The following is a 21,367-nucleotide window of genomic DNA, read 5'->3' as shown; positions in this document are numbered from 1 at the left end:
GAGAGGCCCGCGTACCGTAAAAAAAAAAAAAAAAAAAAAAAAAGAAAACAATTATCTTCTTAGGTAACTTAAATAGTTCATTGACCATCTGAAAAATACTCACAGCTTTTCTTTGTATATAGTGCAAAAATAAATTTTAATTTGATCCTATCCAGGTAATCACAGATGCTAAATCAGGGTAGCTCAAGCAATGAGTTTTTACTGTATATGCACATATTGCCTTACAAACTAAAAAAAGAAAAAACTTTACAGATTTATATGATGTTCTCAAATATTTTAAATAAAAATCAATAGGTCATTCTCTTTGTTTCAGAGCCAGAAATCGTATCTATCAATTTGTCCCTAAATCATCAGGTGAAATCATCAGAAGCAGAAATGGTCACAGAGGTTTTACTTTCAGGCCTAAGTCCCAGAGTCCAAGCCACACTGTCCAAATAGGCTGGACAGAAATCCTTCAGTTCTTTCATTTTGTTTTATCATTTTTAAGGTGAGGGCCCTGTTTCTTTTAGTATACAAATTACCTCCTGCAAAGTGTTGCCAGTGCTATGGGAGTGCAAAATTTCAGGTCTATTACTTAGGCATTGTAGCCTGAATTCATGGTAACATATAATACTCAAAAATTTTAAGAATCAAATTTATAAGGAAACTCAAAAAACTTTTATGAGAGTACCCTGCTAAGTTATCCTAGAAATATTAATATGAAATTATTCATTAACAAAAAGCATTTTCATCAACTGTGCAGTTTATACACTCATTTCTGTGCACACACATGTCCTTCAGTAGAACAGATTTCACTTATTATTTATCGCTACACTCTGACAATGAAGTGCTAACTTAAAATGCCACCCGGATGGCAAACACATCCTAATGACATAAGGATGGCCACAGTGCAACTTCTCCACTCAAAGCAAGCAAGCAGCGTGGCCCTCTGGGAAAGCATCTCTGTTCTGTTCAACTGAGACTTTGAAAATGAAAGCACTGGGGGTTAGACCTGGGAACCTGGCAACCAGAGGGCCCAGGGAGATCATCACTGCACAAAGCCTCTGCCTGTTCATTCCATGCTACCTTTTGTTTAGGGCACCTCCACGTTTCGAGATTCACAAGAAGCTTAGGTACCAAATTTACATAAAAGATCTCAGGTCAAGGCAAGCTCTAAGGAGTGGTCTCCCTCTTTTATCGTAAGTCACAATATGTTATGTAGTTTTCAGGAGAAGACAGGGACTGTTATTAGATGTTTTAGAGTTATTCTTGTCCATAAAAAATTCCGTGAATTAAAGAATGGATTCTTCTTTAAAAGTAACAGCTGATCTGCATCAACAAGGTATGTGATTTAAGAAAAATACAATGAGAAACATAAAGTTTCAGTATCATTTTGAACCTTGGATTATAAATAAAAATAATCTTACTATTACATAAAAAGTTAGGGATAAAATTAAACCAAAGAAGAAAAGTAGCTGATTTCACAACAGTGTAAATCTCAAACTTTGCTTAAAATTAAAAAAAAAAAATTGCTTTCTAAAAGTTTCAAGTTCTTAAAATGGACTATCTGTTCTCATAAAACACATGTGAATAATTCCCAAGAAGGAAAGAAGGCATTTAGAGAGAGGTCATCTGTTTTATTTCATCTATTACAGAGTTGTAAAATTCCTTTATTCTGCAAATTTGTGCTGCCAGTGGAGAATCTGAAGAATTCCCAAGGATAGACGAGAACTATGAGTCAAACTGAGCAACACGCTGAATTAAAGAAACAACGGAAACAGGTTAGATTCTTAACTATCATTAATACAGCTGCTGTCTATAACTTCTGGCGTCTGTGATCCAGAGTCAGTGCCTCCTCACTCCCACGCTACACCATTGTAAAGGGCATGAAATTCTGGTTTAATTGTTCCAACCTTGTTATTTTTTAGCGGTTAGTTTTTGCTCTATATTGTTAATTATTCAGTGATTGGTTTGAATGATCTTTTGCAAGCCAACCTGCCAGCTTACAGATGTTCTCTCTGCTGTAAAGAGCCTGATCACTCTCTGGGCCATTAACTCAATCGTTTATTCAATGAAGTACTTATCGAGTAACACCGCACCAGGCACTTTTCTTGGCACTGGAGATACAGCAGTTTTGAAATACATAAGCCCTGCCCTTGTGGGGCTAACATTCTAGGACAATAGCTGGCTGAAAGAACTATCTTGTGTGTTAGATCAAATGGGCTATGGAGAAAAATAAAGCAGGGAAAGGGAAGAGACATTCGGGGTTGGGGAGGCTGCACATTTTAATCACGTTCAACACCCGACACTTAACATGTGTCCGGGAAAATAAAGAGTCAGTTTCTGGAGTTCAGCTCTTAGCCTTCCAACCAGACACGTGTGTTGTCCAATTCAGCAGCCACTAGCCACATGTGGTGGATGAGTACTTGAAACGGGCCTACTTCTAATGGAGATGTGCTGGGAGAGGGAGATGCCCATTGGATTTCAAAGACATAGGAAAAAAATAATGTAAAATATCTCAATAGTTGTGTATACTGAATACATTTTAAAATGATGATATTTTGGGTATATTGGGTTAAATAAGCTATATGCATAAAATTAATTCCACGTATTTCTTTTTACCTCTTTAATGTGACTACAATTTTTTTTTCAAGTTACATATATGGCTTTCATCATATTTCTATGTGCAGCACTGTTCCAGACTCCTTTTTAAATGTCCGTGAATTTTAACTGAGTGCAAATTGAACTATGCAAGCTTGCCAAGAATGGAGAGGAAGGAAGACATAGGAAAATAAGAAGATATCTTAATAGGTAGACAGTGGGTTCTAATCTCCCACTTACTAGCTATGTGACCAGAGACTGGCTGGTAGATAATAACCTCTCTGCTTTGGTTTACTAAAAAAGGAATAATAATAGTAGTATTTACTGTAAAAGCTTGTTGTAAAGAATAAACAGATACATGTAAAGTGCTTACAATAGTGCCTGGCATGTAAGTGTTTGCTCCTATTATTAAATAAATATTATTTTTGGAAAAAGAGACGCTACCAATATTAACCCTTGGCTTTTGTGATGTGTGTGAGGGGTTTATCAGAAAATGCCATGACTTTGGATCAGGCAGCCTTGGAGGCAGGGCAGCCACGGGGAGAGAAGCCCTCTGGTGTCCGAGGAACATGGGTGCGAATCTCAGGTCTGTTGAATTTTAATAGCAGCACAACCTTGTGCCAGTTACCGCCTTTTTCTGAAGTCTTAGTTACCTCTTCTGTAAAATATCTGTTTTGAAGAGTTGTTTAAGGAACTACTGAAGCAGTATAAATGAAAAACCTCTGGGGCAACAGGCAGGTTAACAGACGACAACATGATGACAAACCTTGAGCCAAATTTTCCTCTTCTCTATGTGGAACAAACTAACGGGGGATAATGATTATAATGCTCAAGAGAGTACTGTTTCAAAGTCTTATCAAGCATTTAAGCTCTTACACATGCAATTGATATTCTCATTTTTACTCACTTTTAAAACCACCTGCAAGAACATTTACTAGGTAACCCTGTTAACTGGCAACGAAATACAACTAAAGGAATGTAACTACATTTCTTAAAAACCTCTCTTTTGTTACTTCAGAAGTCTTCAATGGAGGGTAGCTTTCCCTTCGATTCACTTAAATTACTGAGGCTATACTGATTTTTTTTCTCTTTTCTATACAAGCATTTGACTTTTAAAAAGTATTTTTCCCAGAGTCTGCAGCCTAGACAGTTGAGCCATGGTACGGTGTTAAACACAAGTGAAGGGAAGCCTTTCATCTGGTTGGAAGTGCTGTACACAGCGGACAGCAACTGTCACAAGCAGGGCAACTGCCTCTGCTCCATCCTCGTCATGGCATATGGTGGCCCCTTCCTATTTCACAGGGACAGGAGTGTAGTCTCTGTAGGCTGGGGATCAGGACACCTGACTCCAGTCCCAGCTGGCTGACTTATTTACTCTATGGCAAGTGGGAAAACCACTAACAACCCTAGACTTCTTGTCTGAAAGTTATATAAAAACTATTTTTACAACAGAAATGTGGGAGATAAGATGCTATACGAGGTTTTGAAAAAGTTTGTTAAAGATCATGGGGCTGCTGCTCTCACAGCGGGCTGTCATAAGAGGGGATGGTAATATTTTTTTCTAATTCATCTTTTCTTTCTAAAGTGCACTTCAGCGATCATTGTAGGTGTGTTCTTTCCCCTTTTCCTGGCTCTGAGTGTTTTGTTCCTGACACTTTTTGAGGTCAAATACTGGGAAAGAAGTGAAGGTCGGAAAAAAGAAATAGCATCCTTAATGGAAGACTTCAGTTAAAAACAACCCAAACAAACTTGTCCATAAGACTGCATGCAAAATTTGACTAAGATGAGAAAACTCAGATTAGAAAGGTTCATCACTTGTCTCTCATGCCACTGATTTCAAATGGAACTTAACTAATGGACCTCTTGTCTCTTTCCAACTACTAAGTACCTACTTTGTGTCATGGGCACAGTGCTGGGTGCTGGAGATACAACAGTGAACAAGTTCAGTAGAGACCCTGCCTGCAAGAGGCTGAAGCGGAGATGGACAGGATGAATACATACTGGCCCATTAATTAAATTAATTACAACTGTGGGACTTCCCTGGTGGTGCAGTGGTTAAGAATCCGCCCGCCAATGCAGGGGATGCATGTTCGAGCCCTGGTCCGGGAGGATCCCACACGCCGTGGAGCAACTAAGCCCGTGCGTCACAACTACTGAGCCTGCACTCTAGAGCCTGTGAGCCACAACTACTGAAGCCTGCACGCCTAGAGCCCGTGCTCCGCAACGAGAAGCCACCGCAATGAGAAGCCCGCATACCACAATGAAGAGTAGCCCCCGCTCGCCACACCTAGAGAAAGCCTGTGCGCAGCAACGAAGACCCAACGCAGACAAAAATAAATACATACATAAATTAATAACAACTGTGATAAGTGGCGTGCGCGCACACACACACAAAAGTAACAAAATCTTTAAAATCTCAGAGACCCAGAGAAGAACTCTTTCCTAGCAATTTCTTGAGAATGGGATTTTATAACCTCTGCTCATTACTATGATTAACAACTTTCAAAGTTAAGAGCTGCTTACTTTTTACTTAATAGCATTTATGCATTTTTACTCTCAGGTTATCTTCCAGGAGTGATAAAAGAAAGATGGTCCTCTTTTCTAGTTCTAAGAGTCCTTCAAATATTGGCAACAGCTTCCAAATAAGATTAGTGTACGTGGTTAAAACCTAATGCATAACATTAATACAGCCTCAGGTGTTTTGCTTTGAATTCATATCAAAAAAACATTGCTGAACTTTCATAGAGATAAATGGTCTATATTTTCCATACAAAGCATTAGCAACAGTTCCAATAAAATCAAAGTCTTTTCAGTATCTTAGTCAAAGTGATCTAACAGGAGCCCTGAAAAGGAAAGAGCTATTCATCCATATCAAAACACAACACCGCCACATTAGAAATAATGACACATGCATGTACAAACGTTAATTACCTGTTTCCTTTTCTGCTGGGCCTAAAACACAAGAGAAGAGAATTTAGGAGAAAAACAAACTCTACACGTGTTGCTCACTCACGTAACGTAAAAGACCAATCAAGCAAAGAAAAGTAGCCCATTTCCTATTTCTAACTTAAAGTCGACTTTGGTCTTGGTCTGAGGCTGAGCATAGAACAAAGCACTTTATTTTTTAAGATACAAAAAAAGGGGGAGAAGGGAGAAAATGAAAAGGATAAAAGCTTTTCTTATCCAGTAAGTATGCATTTTATTTTTTTTTTGAAAAGAGACTGCTCAGCAGTCCTACCTGACTAGATGTCTAGGATCCTTTTTCTAGAATGTTCTCACACTGGACTCGAGATAAGAGAGGGGGTGACTCCAGAAAGGAAGAGGTGGGAGAGTTCCCTGCTCACTCTCCATTGGGTCCTCTTTTAGGCTTTTCTCTAACACAGACTTGTTTTTGTGTGTGATCCAGAAGAATAACTATTCCTTTCTGATCACCATTGTTAACGTGTTTATCTAGCTGATTAACGAGAGGAGCCCATGGCTGGGTACAAATAAAAGAAAGTTCTTCATTTGTCCATATTAAAATGGATTCTACAACTAGAAAATAAATACAGAGATAAAACAAAAAATATACTGCATATCTTTTCAGTATTGTTGGATAAGGTAATGGTCAAAAATAACTAACATAGTTAAGACCAAAAGGATTCTCATAGTTTTTTGGAGCGCATTCATAATATTTAGATAAAACGATATTGTGTTTACTCAGGTTGCCTACAATTTTTTCTCTTTGCCAGAGTTGAAAGGTTTTCATATGTCTATTTTTATATCAATTCTTTCAATCCATGTTCACAATACCCAATATTCCCAAAACATGAAAATTGTTTGAAGGAGTATTCAAAACGTGAAAACCAATCTGTTTATCTTCCACTTTCCCCAAATGACCTAATATTCACTGCTTCTGCTTTAAGACAACATGATATCATAATTAATGATGTTAAACTGGTATCTAAGGAGGTTGCATGTTGTTCCTCTCGTGATATAATATTGGTTGCTATGGTGATGGGATGGCTTTTTTGTTAATCACTCAGGAGGCTGGCTATCACGTGCTTGTTAGAAAGCTTGATCAGATTTGGAGAGAAAAAAGGATATAACACAGCCAGTTATAATCATCTTTTTCATTGTCCCAATTTTGATGAATCTATCACAGTATCAACTAATTAATAAATTTAGAATTCATTAAATACAATTTTATATTAAAAGTTACTAAATTTTTTCTAACAGATGATTTACTTTTTATTTTTAGAGATAAGTATTTAACACTATAAACTTTTTTCCTCCCTAAGTTAATGCTACATGTATTACACAAGCTAGTTTTATGATAATTAAAGAACCTGAGGTCATTTCTATTACTTTTAATTATATCAGTCAAAGGATTGTCAGATAAAAGCTGATTGTGTGACTTTGCCACAAATTTCAATCTATGTATTTCTAAGTTATCTTAAACCTTAAATGAATAAAATAATTATCCTTAATGAATAAAACCTGAAGAAAGAGAAAAAATGCACAGTCCTCTCAAGAGGTCTAATCTTACAAATGCATCAATATATTGTAAGCAATTAAAAGTTGCAGGAAATTCTATCAGTTTATTTCAGCCCTCACGACAATCAACAAGTTTCCTCTTTCTCTGAGAGATGCTGCAGAACCAAAAATAAAATTAAATAATACTACACTGTTACTGATCAGGAAAGAATACACTGCCCATAGTTTAAATGTTAGACATACTTACTGTAATGTCAAAAAACACAACCCATGAAAACACGTTTTGGTTTCTTCAAAACTCAAAGTAAGAACAAAGGACAACTTAAGCATGAATCCTGGGTCTTTCATTCAAGCAGAGTCCCAGGAGGCATATTAAGGCAATGAATAGGAAAAAGCTCTTCAGTTCACCAGCTGAGATTTTAATGAGACATTTCCCTTTGCCATGGCACAGGTTTGTTCAAGAAAGGAAAGGACTTCTCACAGAAAATGCAGTTAATAGGCAATGTTGGCTCTCACTGCCATTTCGGCAATTGCTCACTGCACTGACCTTCTATCTTGGCATATTCTGTGAGTCTCGTGTAATTGATCAAGGCAGCTCTCTCAAGACATTTTCTGACCACTTTTTTCACCTCTTCCGCTGGTATGGGAGTGGCAATATCTTTCATTAAAACCTAGAGAGAGAGAGGGAGACAGAGACGGCATAACATACTAAAAAACAGGTACACAAATTGCCCTAGACCTATTGGTAGGAAGGGGTCCTAGGTAACACTGGGGGAGGTGATGAGTCAGCACTCCACAACCGGGAAGTAATTTCTCCCAGTCTTGGCTCCGCCTGTCTAAGCATCATTTATGTATATCAAAACCTCCCTTGCCCAAGCCACCATTCAGTGTGACTGTCACTTTTCCTCCAGGGACCCACAACGCCACTAGAGCAGCTGTTTCAAAGGAGGATTACAGTCCTTAGGATATGTAATAAAGTTTACCTTGCATATCCCTGATTTAAAAGCTTTAAATCTTTTGAGCAATATATATGAAAACATAAATTCCGTTAAAATAAGCATCATTTATGGGCTTTATAAAAATCAAGACCACTACTCTCACTAATTATACTTTAGTTATTTTGATCTGCTGGGGATAGGGGGAACTTCTTTGTCTTAGTGAAGTGAATGGAGTATCAAATGTTAAAACACAAGGAAAACTTTCTGAAATTTAAAAAAAAACAAAAAATGGATTATTTTCTGTTGGGTTCCTAAATTGTGTTTTTGGATTTTTCACTTAAAAGTATTACTATTGGCAAATGGAAAATACAATTGTATCCAGAATTCAAAATATAATGTATTTAAGTACTTTTATAGTTACTCATTGATAATTTTCCTTAAAACTTTCCTAGTGATAAAACTGCTCACAGTAAGTTTTGATTATACAATTAGTCAAACGCTATTTTCCATATAATTGATGTGGCTTTCCGTGCTTTGCTTACATTCAAATTCTACAATATACAGGTATAGCAAAATCTTAACATAAAAAAGAATACTTTTGTAAGTGTTCTGACTATCCTATTAGTCTTTTACTTTGAAAGAAATATTGAAAGAACATGAAGACATCCATTTCATGGTTTGTTACTTCATTCTATTTCGATCAGCCTCTGCACTACGTATTTTTTTTTTTTTTTTTGTGGTACACGGGCCTCTCACTGTTGTGGCCTCTCCCGTTGCAGAGCACAGGCTCTGGACGCGCAGGCTCAGCGGCCATGACTCACGGGCCCAGCCGCTCCGCGGCATGTGGGATCTTCCCGGACCGGGGCACGAACCCGTGTCCCCTGCATCGGCAGGCGGACTCTCAACCACTGCGCCACCAGGGAAGCCCTGCACTACGTATTTTATAATCTCAAATTCATTCAGTCATTCTAGCACTGGTGATCCTTGACAACATATTTTCATTTTGTCAGACAAGGTTTCCTTCTGAAAACAGCAAACTTTATCACTTAAAGATTTCCTCCCCTAACAAATTAAATTTTTCTTCATATTTTCACATTAAAAATCTTCAACACTGATGTATATTTGGCACTTTAATTAGAACTGCACATTAGACTTTTTATTGCCAGAAAAATCCTCGTGTTTAGAGTAAAAACATACAAGCATTAACAGGCACTATCATTTTTAAGGTGATTATTACTAAAATTTAAGATTAATTTTACTATTAAGCTTTCCCATGGTGCCAAACTTTCAAATAATAGAAATAGCTGTTAAAATCAGAATGTCTGTATCTATTACAGAGGTGAGTCTAGGGTTGAAATCAGGCAATATTTCACAGTATCTAGGAGCTGGACACTTCATTTGAAGTGTGTGTGGGGAAACTAAATCCCCTTTCCTGGAGAAGCACAGATAAAGGGCTAGCAAGTGCAAAAAGGGAGACACACAATTTGTTTCATGTTTCCGCCCCAAGTTCTTCCAAGATACCATTTGTATCAAGAATTCACATGTAGATTTTATTTTTCTAAGATTTCAGTAAGTACAGAGACATGAAAATAAAGAAATAGCCCTTACCATTTCTCTTTCAATTCAGCAAGAGACATGATTAGTTACTGTAACTGGAATAAAGGTCACTGTTCATCCTGCCACCTGTCAGTACAGGGCACAAGGGCATCTCTTCTGTTACTAACTCTTCCCTGCCGGGGGGAGGATGGGAGCTCTGCCATGGAAACCAGCATATAGAGAGGCTGTACTAGGTACCCAAGATGGGATGCCGTTCCAAAAAGCAAAGCTGCCTTTAAGGATTTTTATCTCATTGATCATACCTTAATGGATAGGATGAAATGAAAACTCTGAAAAGCCTGAGTTACATGCAGCTTTTAATATTATAAAAATTCTAATAAAACAGATAATTATGACAATAATATTTCTATCACACCATTCACAGTAATCAAGGATAAGACAGGGATATATAGATAAAACCAATCTATGATCCAAAGATCTCACTTTAGTCATCAGTTCTAGCCCTCCTCTCCCAAATCCTTAAATCACTGAACAATGTCTCCCCTTTTTGCTTTTCAGAGGTGCGAATAAATAATATATTATCTGCAATTCCTTGGGCAGAAAAATCAACAAGAGCCAAGTGCTTAAAGTCAACAAATCAGGACCAGAATAATCAAACCAAGAGATAGAGATGATCCCTAGATATTCTTTTTAATACAGATAAGGAATAAAACTTGTTCACATTACTTAAGCTGTTAGCTTCCAACTAGCACATGAATAGTTTTATAGACAGGTGAAAGGATACTTCCCTTTTTTTTTTATTGGGGTATAGTTTGGGGTAGAATTGCTTTACAATGTCGTACTAGTTTCTGCTGTACAACGAAGTGAAACAGCTATTTGTATACATATATCCCCCCCCCTTGGACCTTCCTCCCACACCCCCCCTCCCCCTTTACACTTAATCTACCACAAAAACAGCAGTGGAGAAGAGACTTTCATTAATAAATGATTTCTAGCATGGGTATAACACCTCATTTGCTATTTACTTTTTGTATATTTCTATAATTTCATGACTTCTATAATCATCAATTTCTGTAATTCATGAATTCTTTCAAAGTAACACAAATTGAACTGAAATAAATTCTGAGATAAACTTAGAATGAAAGAAATTATATGTTTGTGAATATTAAATGTTAAACTCTTATAGGTATGAGGGATATGACAGACAGAAGTACAAATAAGTCAGGGGGATAATAAAAGACAACTGTAAAGTCTGAAAAACAGATAATTGTACTTATCTGAAATAAGGAGGGGAAAAAAAAGAGGTGGGAAAAATGGATACTACCAAAAAGATGGTAACCTTAACCCTAACTCAGCATAGGATGGCAGTGGTAGGCTTCAGAAAGGCTTTGGAGAGGAAAAGCAGGATATAGAAGAATTTGAATGTAGCAAGAAAAAGTGAGAAACTGATGAAATGCAACAGACTCAGGTGACACCACACTCATGAGGAATGGGACCATCTGCCTAGTTCAACACTGAAATACACAGCCATTGAGAATGCAAATAGTACTTAAAAAGTAATGTTCAAACATACCCTTTCAAGTAATGAAAGTGTAGCTTTCAGTGCACCTTCAGGTCGTCCAAAGGGAAAACAGTATCTTTAAAAAAAAAAAAGGAGGAACAAAAAAGTCAAACATTTAATATCCAAGACTGCTAAATAATTCCCTCTTCTATAACTTGGTGTTATTGGAGAATATTTGTAAAAAGTGGTTAAAAGGGCATTGACCCATGCAGGAAATTTTTAAATGCTGAAATTTACCTAGTCCCATGATTCAAATGTCTTAAACAGTAAAGGCATAAACTGTGATGAAAAAGGTTCTCAAGTTTCGATGATACATGTACAAAAATACAGTAATCAAAAAGGAATCTCTAGGGTCCTATAAGTAAAGAGAAACTTAAAATGCATTTCCTACTAATTTCTTGTTTAAGGTGCTGTTATTCAAGCTCTATGATAAAATGAAACGATTCCCCCTATTTCTTCCTATATTTATGTGCGATTTAAGATGGAAACACACACTGCATACATAACTTCTAGGAGAAGCAAGGTTCCGGCTCCCTCCTGTCCTTACATTTGCCTGTCTCTGCTGGTGTCTAGCTCTCCAACCTCCCCATCCCCTCACGTAACCCTTCTGCAGCTCTATTGCCCGCAGTCATTTATCCAAAGTATTTCTAGTCCCATGTATTCCTAGTACACACCAACAACTGGAGGGCAGGTATTCTGAAATCAGGGTCAGAGCTGGGAGGGTGCGTAGGCCCCTCAAAAGTTAGCTGCCACATGGTGGTGACAGGTTTACTGCTCTTTACAAGAGGGTCCCTCTTCAGGTCACTTTCCACTTAGAGAGTACAGAATGTCAGGGCCACTTCATCCTGCGGGTGCGCCTCGCTTGTTCAACCAGGTTCAGCAAAGCCTCCCTGACCGGTGCCTCAGCCCCAAGATGAAGTGCCACACAGGCAGCTGGGCTGTCGCGGACTGACATTTTGCTCTTAGACATCTTCAAACTAATAACTTGAAAAGTTTACTTATTTCCATGTCTTTTGCCATTATCCAAGGACTAAGTAGACGTATTTTCTAAGACATAATTACAAAGAAATTCTTTTTTTCCACACTGTAATTTGAAGAGGTTTCCCTCAAAAGCACATATAGTTTAAGCTCACGTTCTTTTACAGGACCAAATTTTAAAGAGAAACTTTACTGGACCTAATTTTAAAGAGAAAGAGAAAGATGGATTCCTCACAAAGCAGTAGCTGAATTTATATTCGGATCAGCTTTTAGTTTTGCGAAACTTCCATTCGCGTCAGATAAATGCAAATAAGTGTCATAAATCTAGCCCCTCATGTTTTTCTTCAGAGCACTGTTTATCATTCCATTTACTGTTAAAACTTTTCTTCACTTAATCTTGCCTCTATGCATCCCCCCCTTCTACCTCCCCCCGCCCATACATAAAAAAACATGACCAATTTATTTTGATAAGAGTTTTTCCTGCACAGTGGTGCTTTTTAGAGCATTAGCAAATTAGTAAAGTAGCTTTAGTCATTTTGTATACCATAAACCTTAATCCACGTTTAAATAAAACACAAATTGGGTTCTTGTAGTCCCCTCCTCCTGCTTAAATCTTTTCAGTGTTTCTGCATAATCCACCCATTGTCTTTCCTATTGTTTATTTCCATTAACCTATGGGTGACACATTTTATGAATGGAATGTTACTGATCCCCAGATTACATTTAGCATTTCAGGGCTTTGAGGTCCCACTGGGTATGCTCTGAATTAGCATTAGCTGCCCATGATGTGTAAATAATTCAACACATTTACAGAGTACAAGTAATCCTGAATCAATAAAATACAGAAAATAACTACACAGAAGCTTAATTAATCTTCACAAAACAAGTTTTAAAAGAAGGGAATCATTTTGTTCTGCCTTTCAGGATAAATATTTTGGGTTTTTACCACTTTGATAGCTCTGTAATAGCTAAGCAAAGTGAAAAACACTCAATTAACAAATAAAATTCAACCAAGTTTAATACCTAATCTGAATAAATCAAAGTCACGCTGATTTTCACTTTAGTCAATTAATTACACAGATAAGTGAGCCTGCATTGACCTGTCCAATGATTAAACTGGTTTTCTTTGAATTTTAAATTAAAATGTTAAATACAGTATCTGTTTTTATCAGTTATATATGCACATAGCCTGAAAGGGAACTTTTCCTAGGGAATTTTGATGAAAAACGTAAATCCTTTATGTCAGCTCCACCCCCATTTCCCAAGTAATTTCTCGAGAAAAAAATGTTTTTAACTTTTAGCTGATTCTTTTGGTATTTAAATGTCATATCCCTAACCTACATGATAATATTTCAAATTCTTGATTTTCCAGTTTTAGATATTATCCTACTAACTTTCCACTATGGAAGACGAGTTCTTAGCTTTTTAAAAAAAATAGATTTAGAGGTGTAAGTGGCATACAATGAACTACACAGATTTAAAGTATACAATTTGATAAGTTTTGACATATGTATACATCTGTGAAACCATCACTACAATCAAGGCAATATACATATTCATGCCCCTCAAATGATTCCTCCCGACTCGTGGGGCCCAGGCAACTACTGATTTACTGTCATTTAGATTAGTTTGTGTTTTCCTATAATTTCATGTAAGAGGAATCATACAGTATTGAACTTTTTTGGGTCTGATTTCTCTCAGCATAGCCGTTTCAATATTCTTTCATGCTATTGCAATGTATCAACAATTCATTCCTTTTCATTTCTCAGAAGTATTCTAATACATTTTTTTATCCATTCCTTGTTGACGGTCATCTGACTTGTCTTCCTATTTGGGCTATTATGAATAATGCTGGTATAAATATTCATATTAAAGTCTTTGTGTGGATGTATGCTTCCATTTCTCTTGGGGAAATACCTAAGAGTGGAATAGGGTCATATGTTAGGTGTTTAAATTTTTAAAAACTGCAAACTATTTTACAAAATGAGTTGTACCATTTTATATTCCTATCAATCACTGTGGCTTTAGTTTATGTTTCCCTAAAGAGTAATGATGTTGAGCATCTTTTCATATGCCTTTTCACCATCATATATCTTTAGTGAAATATCTGTCAAAACAACTTTTTATTGGGCTGTTTTATTTCTTATTGTTTTAAGAGTTATTTATAGGGAGTTCCCTGGTGGCCTACTGGTTAGGATTCTGGGCTTTAACTGCTGCGGCCCAGGTTCAATCCCTGGTCGGGGACCTGAGATCCTGCAAGTTATGCAGTGTGGCCAAAAAATAAATAAATAAATTTATATATTCTAGATAGAAGTCTTTTGTGGGATATGTATTGTGAAAATATTTTCTCCCATTCTGAGATTCCCTTATAATGTCTTTGGAAGATCAAAAGTTCTTAATGTTGATGAAGTTGGAAGTAATATTTTTCCATTTATGAATCACGATTTTGGTGTTTTATTTAAGCATCTGTGCTTAGTCCAAGGACACAGAGATTTTCTGTTTTCCATGTCTATCCATCTTGAGTTAAATTTTGGATCAAGTGTGAGGTACGGATCCAGGATTTTATTTTACATTTGGATATCCAATAGTTCCAGCACCACTTGTGGAATAAAGTATACTTCGCAAATTACCTGTACATTTGTTGAAAATTAATTGACCATATGTATGTGAGTCTATTACTGGACTCTCTATACTACACTACCTTGATTATTGATTTTTGAGTAGATAGTCTTGCCTTGTTTTTGACTGTAGGTGGAAAACATTCAGTCTTTCCTACTTTTTTACTATTAAGTATGATGTTAGTTGTAGGTTTTCCATGATGCCCTTAACAGGTTAAACATATGACATGTAGTAATAATAATTATTTTGATACTACTGTTTACTAATTCTATCTTCCCCGTCATTTTCACTTTTGCTTGTTTTGTTCCTCTTCATTGGTCGTATTTTACTACTTCTTTGTATGCCTAGAAAATTTTGACTGGATGCTAGACATTGTTATTTTACCTTCTTGGAGGCTGAACACTTTTGTATTTCTTTAAATATTCTTGACTTTTGTTCTGGAATGCAGTTAAATTACTTGAAAATAGTTTGATTCATATGAATCTTGGTTTTAAGCCTCATTAGGAGAGACCATGACAGTGTTTATTCTAGGACTAATTTTTTTTCCACTACTGAGGCAAAACCTTCTGTATTCTACCTGATGCTCATGAATTAGGTTTCCACTCTAGATATTGAAAACTGGAATTACTCTTAGCCTTGTGTAAAGAAACCCCTGTAATCCTTTCACGTAGTTCTTTGCCCAACTTTGAATAGTTTCCTCACATCCACGCACAGATCAATACTTAGTTGAAGACGCCAGGAGGACCCTCAGCAAATATTACTTGTAGGTCTCTTTGCTCTCTCCTTTAGAACTTGGAGTTGAAAACTCTGGCAGCCTTACCCTCCATGGACTCTCAGCTCTGTCTCCTCAAGTCAGGGTGTCCACGGGGATCCACCCAGATTCCTCCTCCCTGGACCATGATCTAGAAACACTGTGCTGTCAGTAAGCTGGGGCAATTAAAGGGCTTATCCATTGTTTTCCATCTCTCAGGAATTACTGTTATTGTCTTATGTTTAATATCTTGAAAAGCATTTTTTTTTCCCACATATTTTGTCTTTAAAAAATTGTTTCAGGTGGGAGGGTAAATATCATCCCATTACTCCATCTTGGATATAAGTTGCTTTTTTTTTTTAAGACCACTTTCCACCACCCTAGACATAAGTTCTGTTCCTCCTTCCCTTAATGCAGTTACATCACTTTTGTGTGTTAGACTGAAATTCAGTATCTACATTAATTACATAAATGTCCTAGATAACTGAAATGTATCCAATATGATTACTTTCTAGTGTCACTATTTTGTTTATAATACTTTGCTATATTTGTTTTAATTTCTTCTTTTTATTATGTACTTAATCTAATACAATTCCAAGCTCTAACACAATTAATATAATTCCAAACTCTATTCCAAGTGGGTGAAACTTCTCTCGATATGTTAAAATATCTCAGTGTTTTGTCAATTTGATCTACTTGAAGAATTTTCTGACCTGCTCTGGTTAGAACTATTTCCTCTCTAGGCTCAGTTGCCACTTTGGGGTCTCTATTAGCTCCCACTACGAAGATTCCCTCCTCTCTCATGTTGATTTCCTGTCGCAGGGATCTTAACTCTCCCTCTTTGTTTTCTCCTTTGTCTTGGTAAATTGCATTCCCCAGAAAGGGAATATGGGAAGCACATCTTTTGATGTCCAGTATGCCTGAAAATATCATTATTCTACCGTTACCCTTAATGGAGACGTTTACTAGTGTAGAATTCTAGGTTGGAAATAATCTCTCCTCAAAATTGTGAAGCCACTGATGCACTGTTTTCTGGATATCAGTACCGTTCCTCACATCAAAATGAAAGCTGCAGAAGAAAAGGATCTTTTTAAAAATTCTGTTCACTGCCCGACACATAGTAGGCACTCAGTAAATTACTGTAGAATAAATCAGTGTTGAGAAGCCATTCTGATTCTTGATTCTTTGTATTTCAGCATCCTCCCTTTTATCTCCAAGATTGTGAAAATTCATAAAAATGCACTCTAATGAGTATCTATTTTAAATCCCTTGTGCTTGGTACTCAATGGGCTCTCTTAATCTGAACACTTATGTCTTTTAATTCTGGAAAATTGTTTTGAATAACTTTATTGATAATTTCCTATCTTCAACCTTAACTGTTTCTGGAAATTCCTATTATTTATGATGATGAAACTCCTAAGCAGATCCTTCATTTTTCCTGTCTTTGTACAGTTGCCCCTTAGTATCTGTGGGGAATTGGTTCCAGGACCCCCATGGATCCTAAAATCCACCGATACTCAACTCCCTTATATAAAATGGGGTAGTACAGTTGGCCCTGTATATCTGCAGATTCAACCAATCCAAATCGATCTGGCCAGGGATGTGAAACCCAAGGATAAGAAAGGCCAACTGAACTCCTATTTTCCTATCCCTGCCACCCTCCACCCTGTACTTTCTGGAAGATTTCATTAACTTAATCTCTCAATAGTATGTAAGTATTTGTGTCATTTGCATCAATTTCTAAGAGTTCTAATTTTTTTTCCCTAAGATTTTTTCTTTTTCTTTTTTTAAGCAACATCTTGTTTTTCTTTTATGGATGCTCTATTTTCTCAAATCTCCAAGCATATTAATAACAGATTCCCACCACCCCCTCCACCATTTCCTTCTTCCCACATAATCTTTCTTTTTTCCCCAAGTTGCTTTTTTGTATTACTTGTTTGGGCTCTGTCTCCCACAGTAAATACTTTCCTCAAATATCTGATGCCTTACCTTGGCTGTCAGATCATTTTCAAAATTGCGTTATTAAAAAATTGAACGGAAGCTATATGCACCTAGGTGGGTACGTGCAGACTGTGGTCTTTGCTGAAGGGCAATAGAGCTGGGCTGTTTCGGTGGGAGTCTTTCTTTTCCACAGCTTTAGGTCTTTTCTCTTGGGCTAGTCAGAGTCCCGGGGGAAGGTACTTACAATATGTATGGAAAGTGTAAGCCTGCCCGCCAGCATTTTGGGTGTCAAGTGTGTGAGTTGGAAGGAGAAGGCTGTGATTCTCAGATTTCAGAATAACCATTTATCTAATCCCCATGTTTCTATGTAATCCCAAACTCCAGCTGTGCCTGATGTTTCCTCCCCTCCTCTACCTCAGCCCAGGTACCCTCTAATTTTACCCTCTCCAGGGAACAAACCAGCGGCGCTCTTCCAGGGAAGGGGAGGGGCAGCGGCCTGGCTGATGAGGCGGAAAGGAGATCTGGGGATCTAAGTGTGTCTTAAGCAGATTTACAACAAATCATCCTTTACTCTTAATTTCCAGGAGGGCTTACAACTGGCAATTCCGAACGTTTTGGTGATTGTATGACATAAATCAGATTGCTTCTCTGTATTCCCCATTGCCCGTTTAGGATCCAGTTTTTCCTGGGTGGCTAAATTAGATACCATCCATCCATCTGACTTCCACATTTTTAACTTATTTTTTCCATTTTTTCCCCTCTTACTCTTGCTGTCCTTGTGTGTTTATGTCTTCTGAAAAGTACTGTTCTGTTGTTTTGGTTAGGTTCTGTGAGGAAACTGAGCCAGACATGCATTTAATCTGCTGTCTTTAACCAGAAGTTCCTCATTTTTGTTTAATTTAGTTTGCCTTATTATTTTACCTGTATCTTTGAAATCCATTTCTGAAATACAGTTGGGCCTGAATAAATAAATTTCTATACAAGAGTTATTAACAGTACTCTGGTTACTTCTTTAGTGTGAGTTGATAAGTAATTTACGTTCTTTCTGAATTTTAATGTAAGTGGCTAAGGAAGATCACTTGGCAGAATCCTTAGGAAGATCTTCATGGAAAATTTAAACATTTTTCTATATTTGCCTATATGGATACCTAAAATTTCCTCTGCTTTACTTTAATCCCATTTCCTCTTATCCAGTTTTCTATGGACTCAGGAAAAATAAAACTGGTAAAATTTATACAAACTCTACAAATATCAAAAGGGAATACAAAAGTCAGCCTAAAATGTCTAGACCAGTTTAGTTCAGTTCTTTATAGTACATCAAAGAAATAAAAACAAAAAAGAATTCTAGCATACATCTTTACAGACATTATTAAGAGAAATAGAGAAACAAAACTGTAAGAGAGCGAATACTAATACAATAAATGATGTGGACGACTGTCATTCCCCGCCTCTACTGTGTAGCTGTAAGCACTGTGGGGGACAGGACCCGCTGGTGGGCTGGCTCTTACCAAGCTAACTCGATCATGGCGGTCCCATGGCTTGTCAGTGACTGAGGACCTAGTATGTGGGCGTCCTCTGGCCCCTGGGTTTGGTTCAGGACTGGGCCTATGACCTATCTAGGGCAAATGAGATATGAGGGCTGGTTTGCTAGGATCTTCTAAGGAAACTTTTCACCTTAAGAGAGAATCACAGAAAGAGACAGCTTCTACTACCTTCCCTTTCAACTCCAACATGCATGGATGTGAGGCCAAGGAATTCTGTGGTCTTGTTACCCATCTGGGGATGAAGCCATCCCATAAAGGAGAATAGCCGTGTGAGAATTACAAAGAAATGGAGCTATGGCTACTAAATTCAGCCTGTCTTAAAGTCCACCCCATCTGAGACCTGCATGTAAGTGAACATATCCATTTATTTGTTTAAACCAGTTTGAGATAGGATTTGTTACTTGCACATGAAAGCACTACTACAAATAACCATAGAGACTTATAGTTACTGATGTATATAGTCAACTGAATGATCAGCTCTGTCTCAATAATGTCAAAAACAGGAAAATTATATATTGACTTTCATTAAATGACAAACACAATAAATATAAGGGTCTCTACACAACCTAAAAGACAATACTCTTAACAGCAAATGCAGAAACATCCTCTGCAAATGTGTTTCCTAATATGAATTTATTGGCCTTTTGGGAAGAACAGTTCTCCAATGTGAGACTGTCCCATGAATAGCATTTCTAAATCCAGCACTAAATGACTGCCCCTATGCCCAGTTATCATGGCAAAGAAAATCCTCCCTCATTCACTTACCTTCAGGTAGTGGTACCAGCCCCAGATGAAAACACCAATGCAAAGAAACAGATGGATAGTATATCCTATGATAATTTTTTCCTTCAGTATCATTTTAAAGTAAGAGTCTAAGCTTTTCATATTACAAATAAGGAAACTGAGGCCCAGAGCAGCCATACTCTATTCATATGGTTAAACAACAGTGTTTTCAAACTGTTGAGGGGGAATATTAACTGAATTTATTTTTCAGTAAGTTCACATGAAATGACATACCTGCAACATGACAGATATGCTATAAGATGCAATACACTGACATAGCAACATTTTATAGGATCTAATGATGAGACTGATAGAAAAAGGTATATTTCTGTTTTTAACCATTAGGTTCTATTAAGCTAACTGTAATCAGGGGAAACAATATTATCAAGATATTTATCCTTCACCCTGCAAATGCTTCTTAGTATCAATACTTAATTTTTTGGGCAAAGAAACTGTGCTAGACGTACTGTGGTCCCTGTTCTCACAGAATGTAAGTAAAAGGATAACCAAGGACTATATGATAGGTGACCAGGGCATAGTACAGATGATGAATGCTAAGAAGACTTCAGCTTTTCCACACTCTGCTGGAATAAATGAAAAAGTCTCCCCTGTGAAGGTGGGGCTTGAGTCTCCTTGCCTGGCTATGCAGTGAGAGGGAGGAAAAGCCCCCAGAGCTGGGGGAAGAGGCTATGCAAGGCTGAGAACTGCACAGGGCTAGCAAGAGGGCCAGTGGAAAGGATACTGCAAGGGGCGGGTTTGCACTACTGAATGAGTAGTGCAAAAACTGAAGGCAGGCTGAGAAGCAGAACGCGGACCTAGGAACGTGGATCATACCTTGCGGGCAATGGAGGAGAAGCTACTGATTGTGCTTGAGCGGTAGCAGAAAGACATAATAAACATTTGTAGGGGATTAGAGGGTTGAGTGAATTAAAGAAACAAACACTTGTACTAATGGAGTATATACCTGAAATGGCTTATCTGATTCTCTAAAAGGGAAGACAGTCTCTCCTTTATCTCCTCAAACTTCTCTTTTTCTTCCATTGAAATAGTTCCAATTCCATCAGGCCTGGAAAAAAAGAGTCAGTAATTTATTGTGATAGAACATTTACCTTTTTTAAAAAGTATTTATTTATTTATTATTTATTTTGGCTGCACTGGGTCTTATTTACAGCACACGGGATCTTCGTTGTGGTGTGCAGGATCTTTAGTTGAGGCGTGCATGCGGGATCTAGTTCCCCTGTTGGGGACTGAACCCGGGTGCCCTGCACTGGGAGCGTGGAGTCTTACCCACTGGATCAACAGGGAAGTCCCTTGAACATTTACTTTTATATATTTTATATCTTTCTATTTCCCTGAAAAATCCAAATAATTAAGGAAAATGCATATTGGTTCACAGTATACATACTACTTGAGTCTACACTGGAAATTTATTGGAGATATTTATAGCCATTTGCTTCATGTTTCAACCTGGAATGAATGGAACAGAATTATTCTCTTTTAGACAGCCTTCAAGGTAAAGGATTACAATAAATATTTTTCAGATCTACAGAAAACAATGACTAGTCCTTGAGAATAGCAGTGAAAAGTGTTTTATAGTGATACCAAACATTTGACCAATTAAATATCGTGAATGGAATTA

General features: G+C 37.3%; 1 protein-coding gene across 9 annotated transcripts in view; it reads right to left on the bottom strand.

Moving 5' to 3' along the window:
• The window catches only part of CADPS2 (calcium dependent secretion activator 2), a 483,666-nt gene that overhangs the window by 114,994 nt on the left and 347,305 nt on the right, over positions 1–21,367 (bottom strand). For 6 of the 9 annotated variants that reach the window (XM_027102066.1, XM_027102065.1, XM_027102067.1 and 3 more), the window contains exons 14-17: positions 20,693–20,794; positions 11,125–11,188; positions 7,604–7,727; positions 5,512–5,532 (exon numbers count right to left, since the gene is read on the bottom strand). In XM_027102066.1, the coding sequence (XP_026957867.1) occupies positions 5,512–5,532; positions 7,604–7,727; positions 11,125–11,188; positions 20,693–20,794 (311 nt within the window). The remainder of the gene's footprint in view (positions 1–5,511; positions 5,533–7,603; positions 7,728–11,124; positions 11,189–20,692; positions 20,795–21,367) is intronic. The other 3 variants (XM_027102072.1, XM_027102069.1, XM_027102073.1) reach the window with 1 other exon arrangement.

This window comes from Aethalodelphis obliquidens, unplaced genomic scaffold (assembly GCF_003676395.1).
Source record: "Aethalodelphis obliquidens isolate GAN/ISIS:26980383/991018 unplaced genomic scaffold, ASM367639v1 scaffold5, whole genome shotgun sequence".
NCBI classification, from domain to species: Eukaryota; Metazoa; Chordata; class Mammalia; order Artiodactyla; family Delphinidae; genus Aethalodelphis; species Aethalodelphis obliquidens.
Note: the sequence above shows the minus strand (reverse complement) of the source record. Positions and strands in the feature narration are given on the sequence as shown.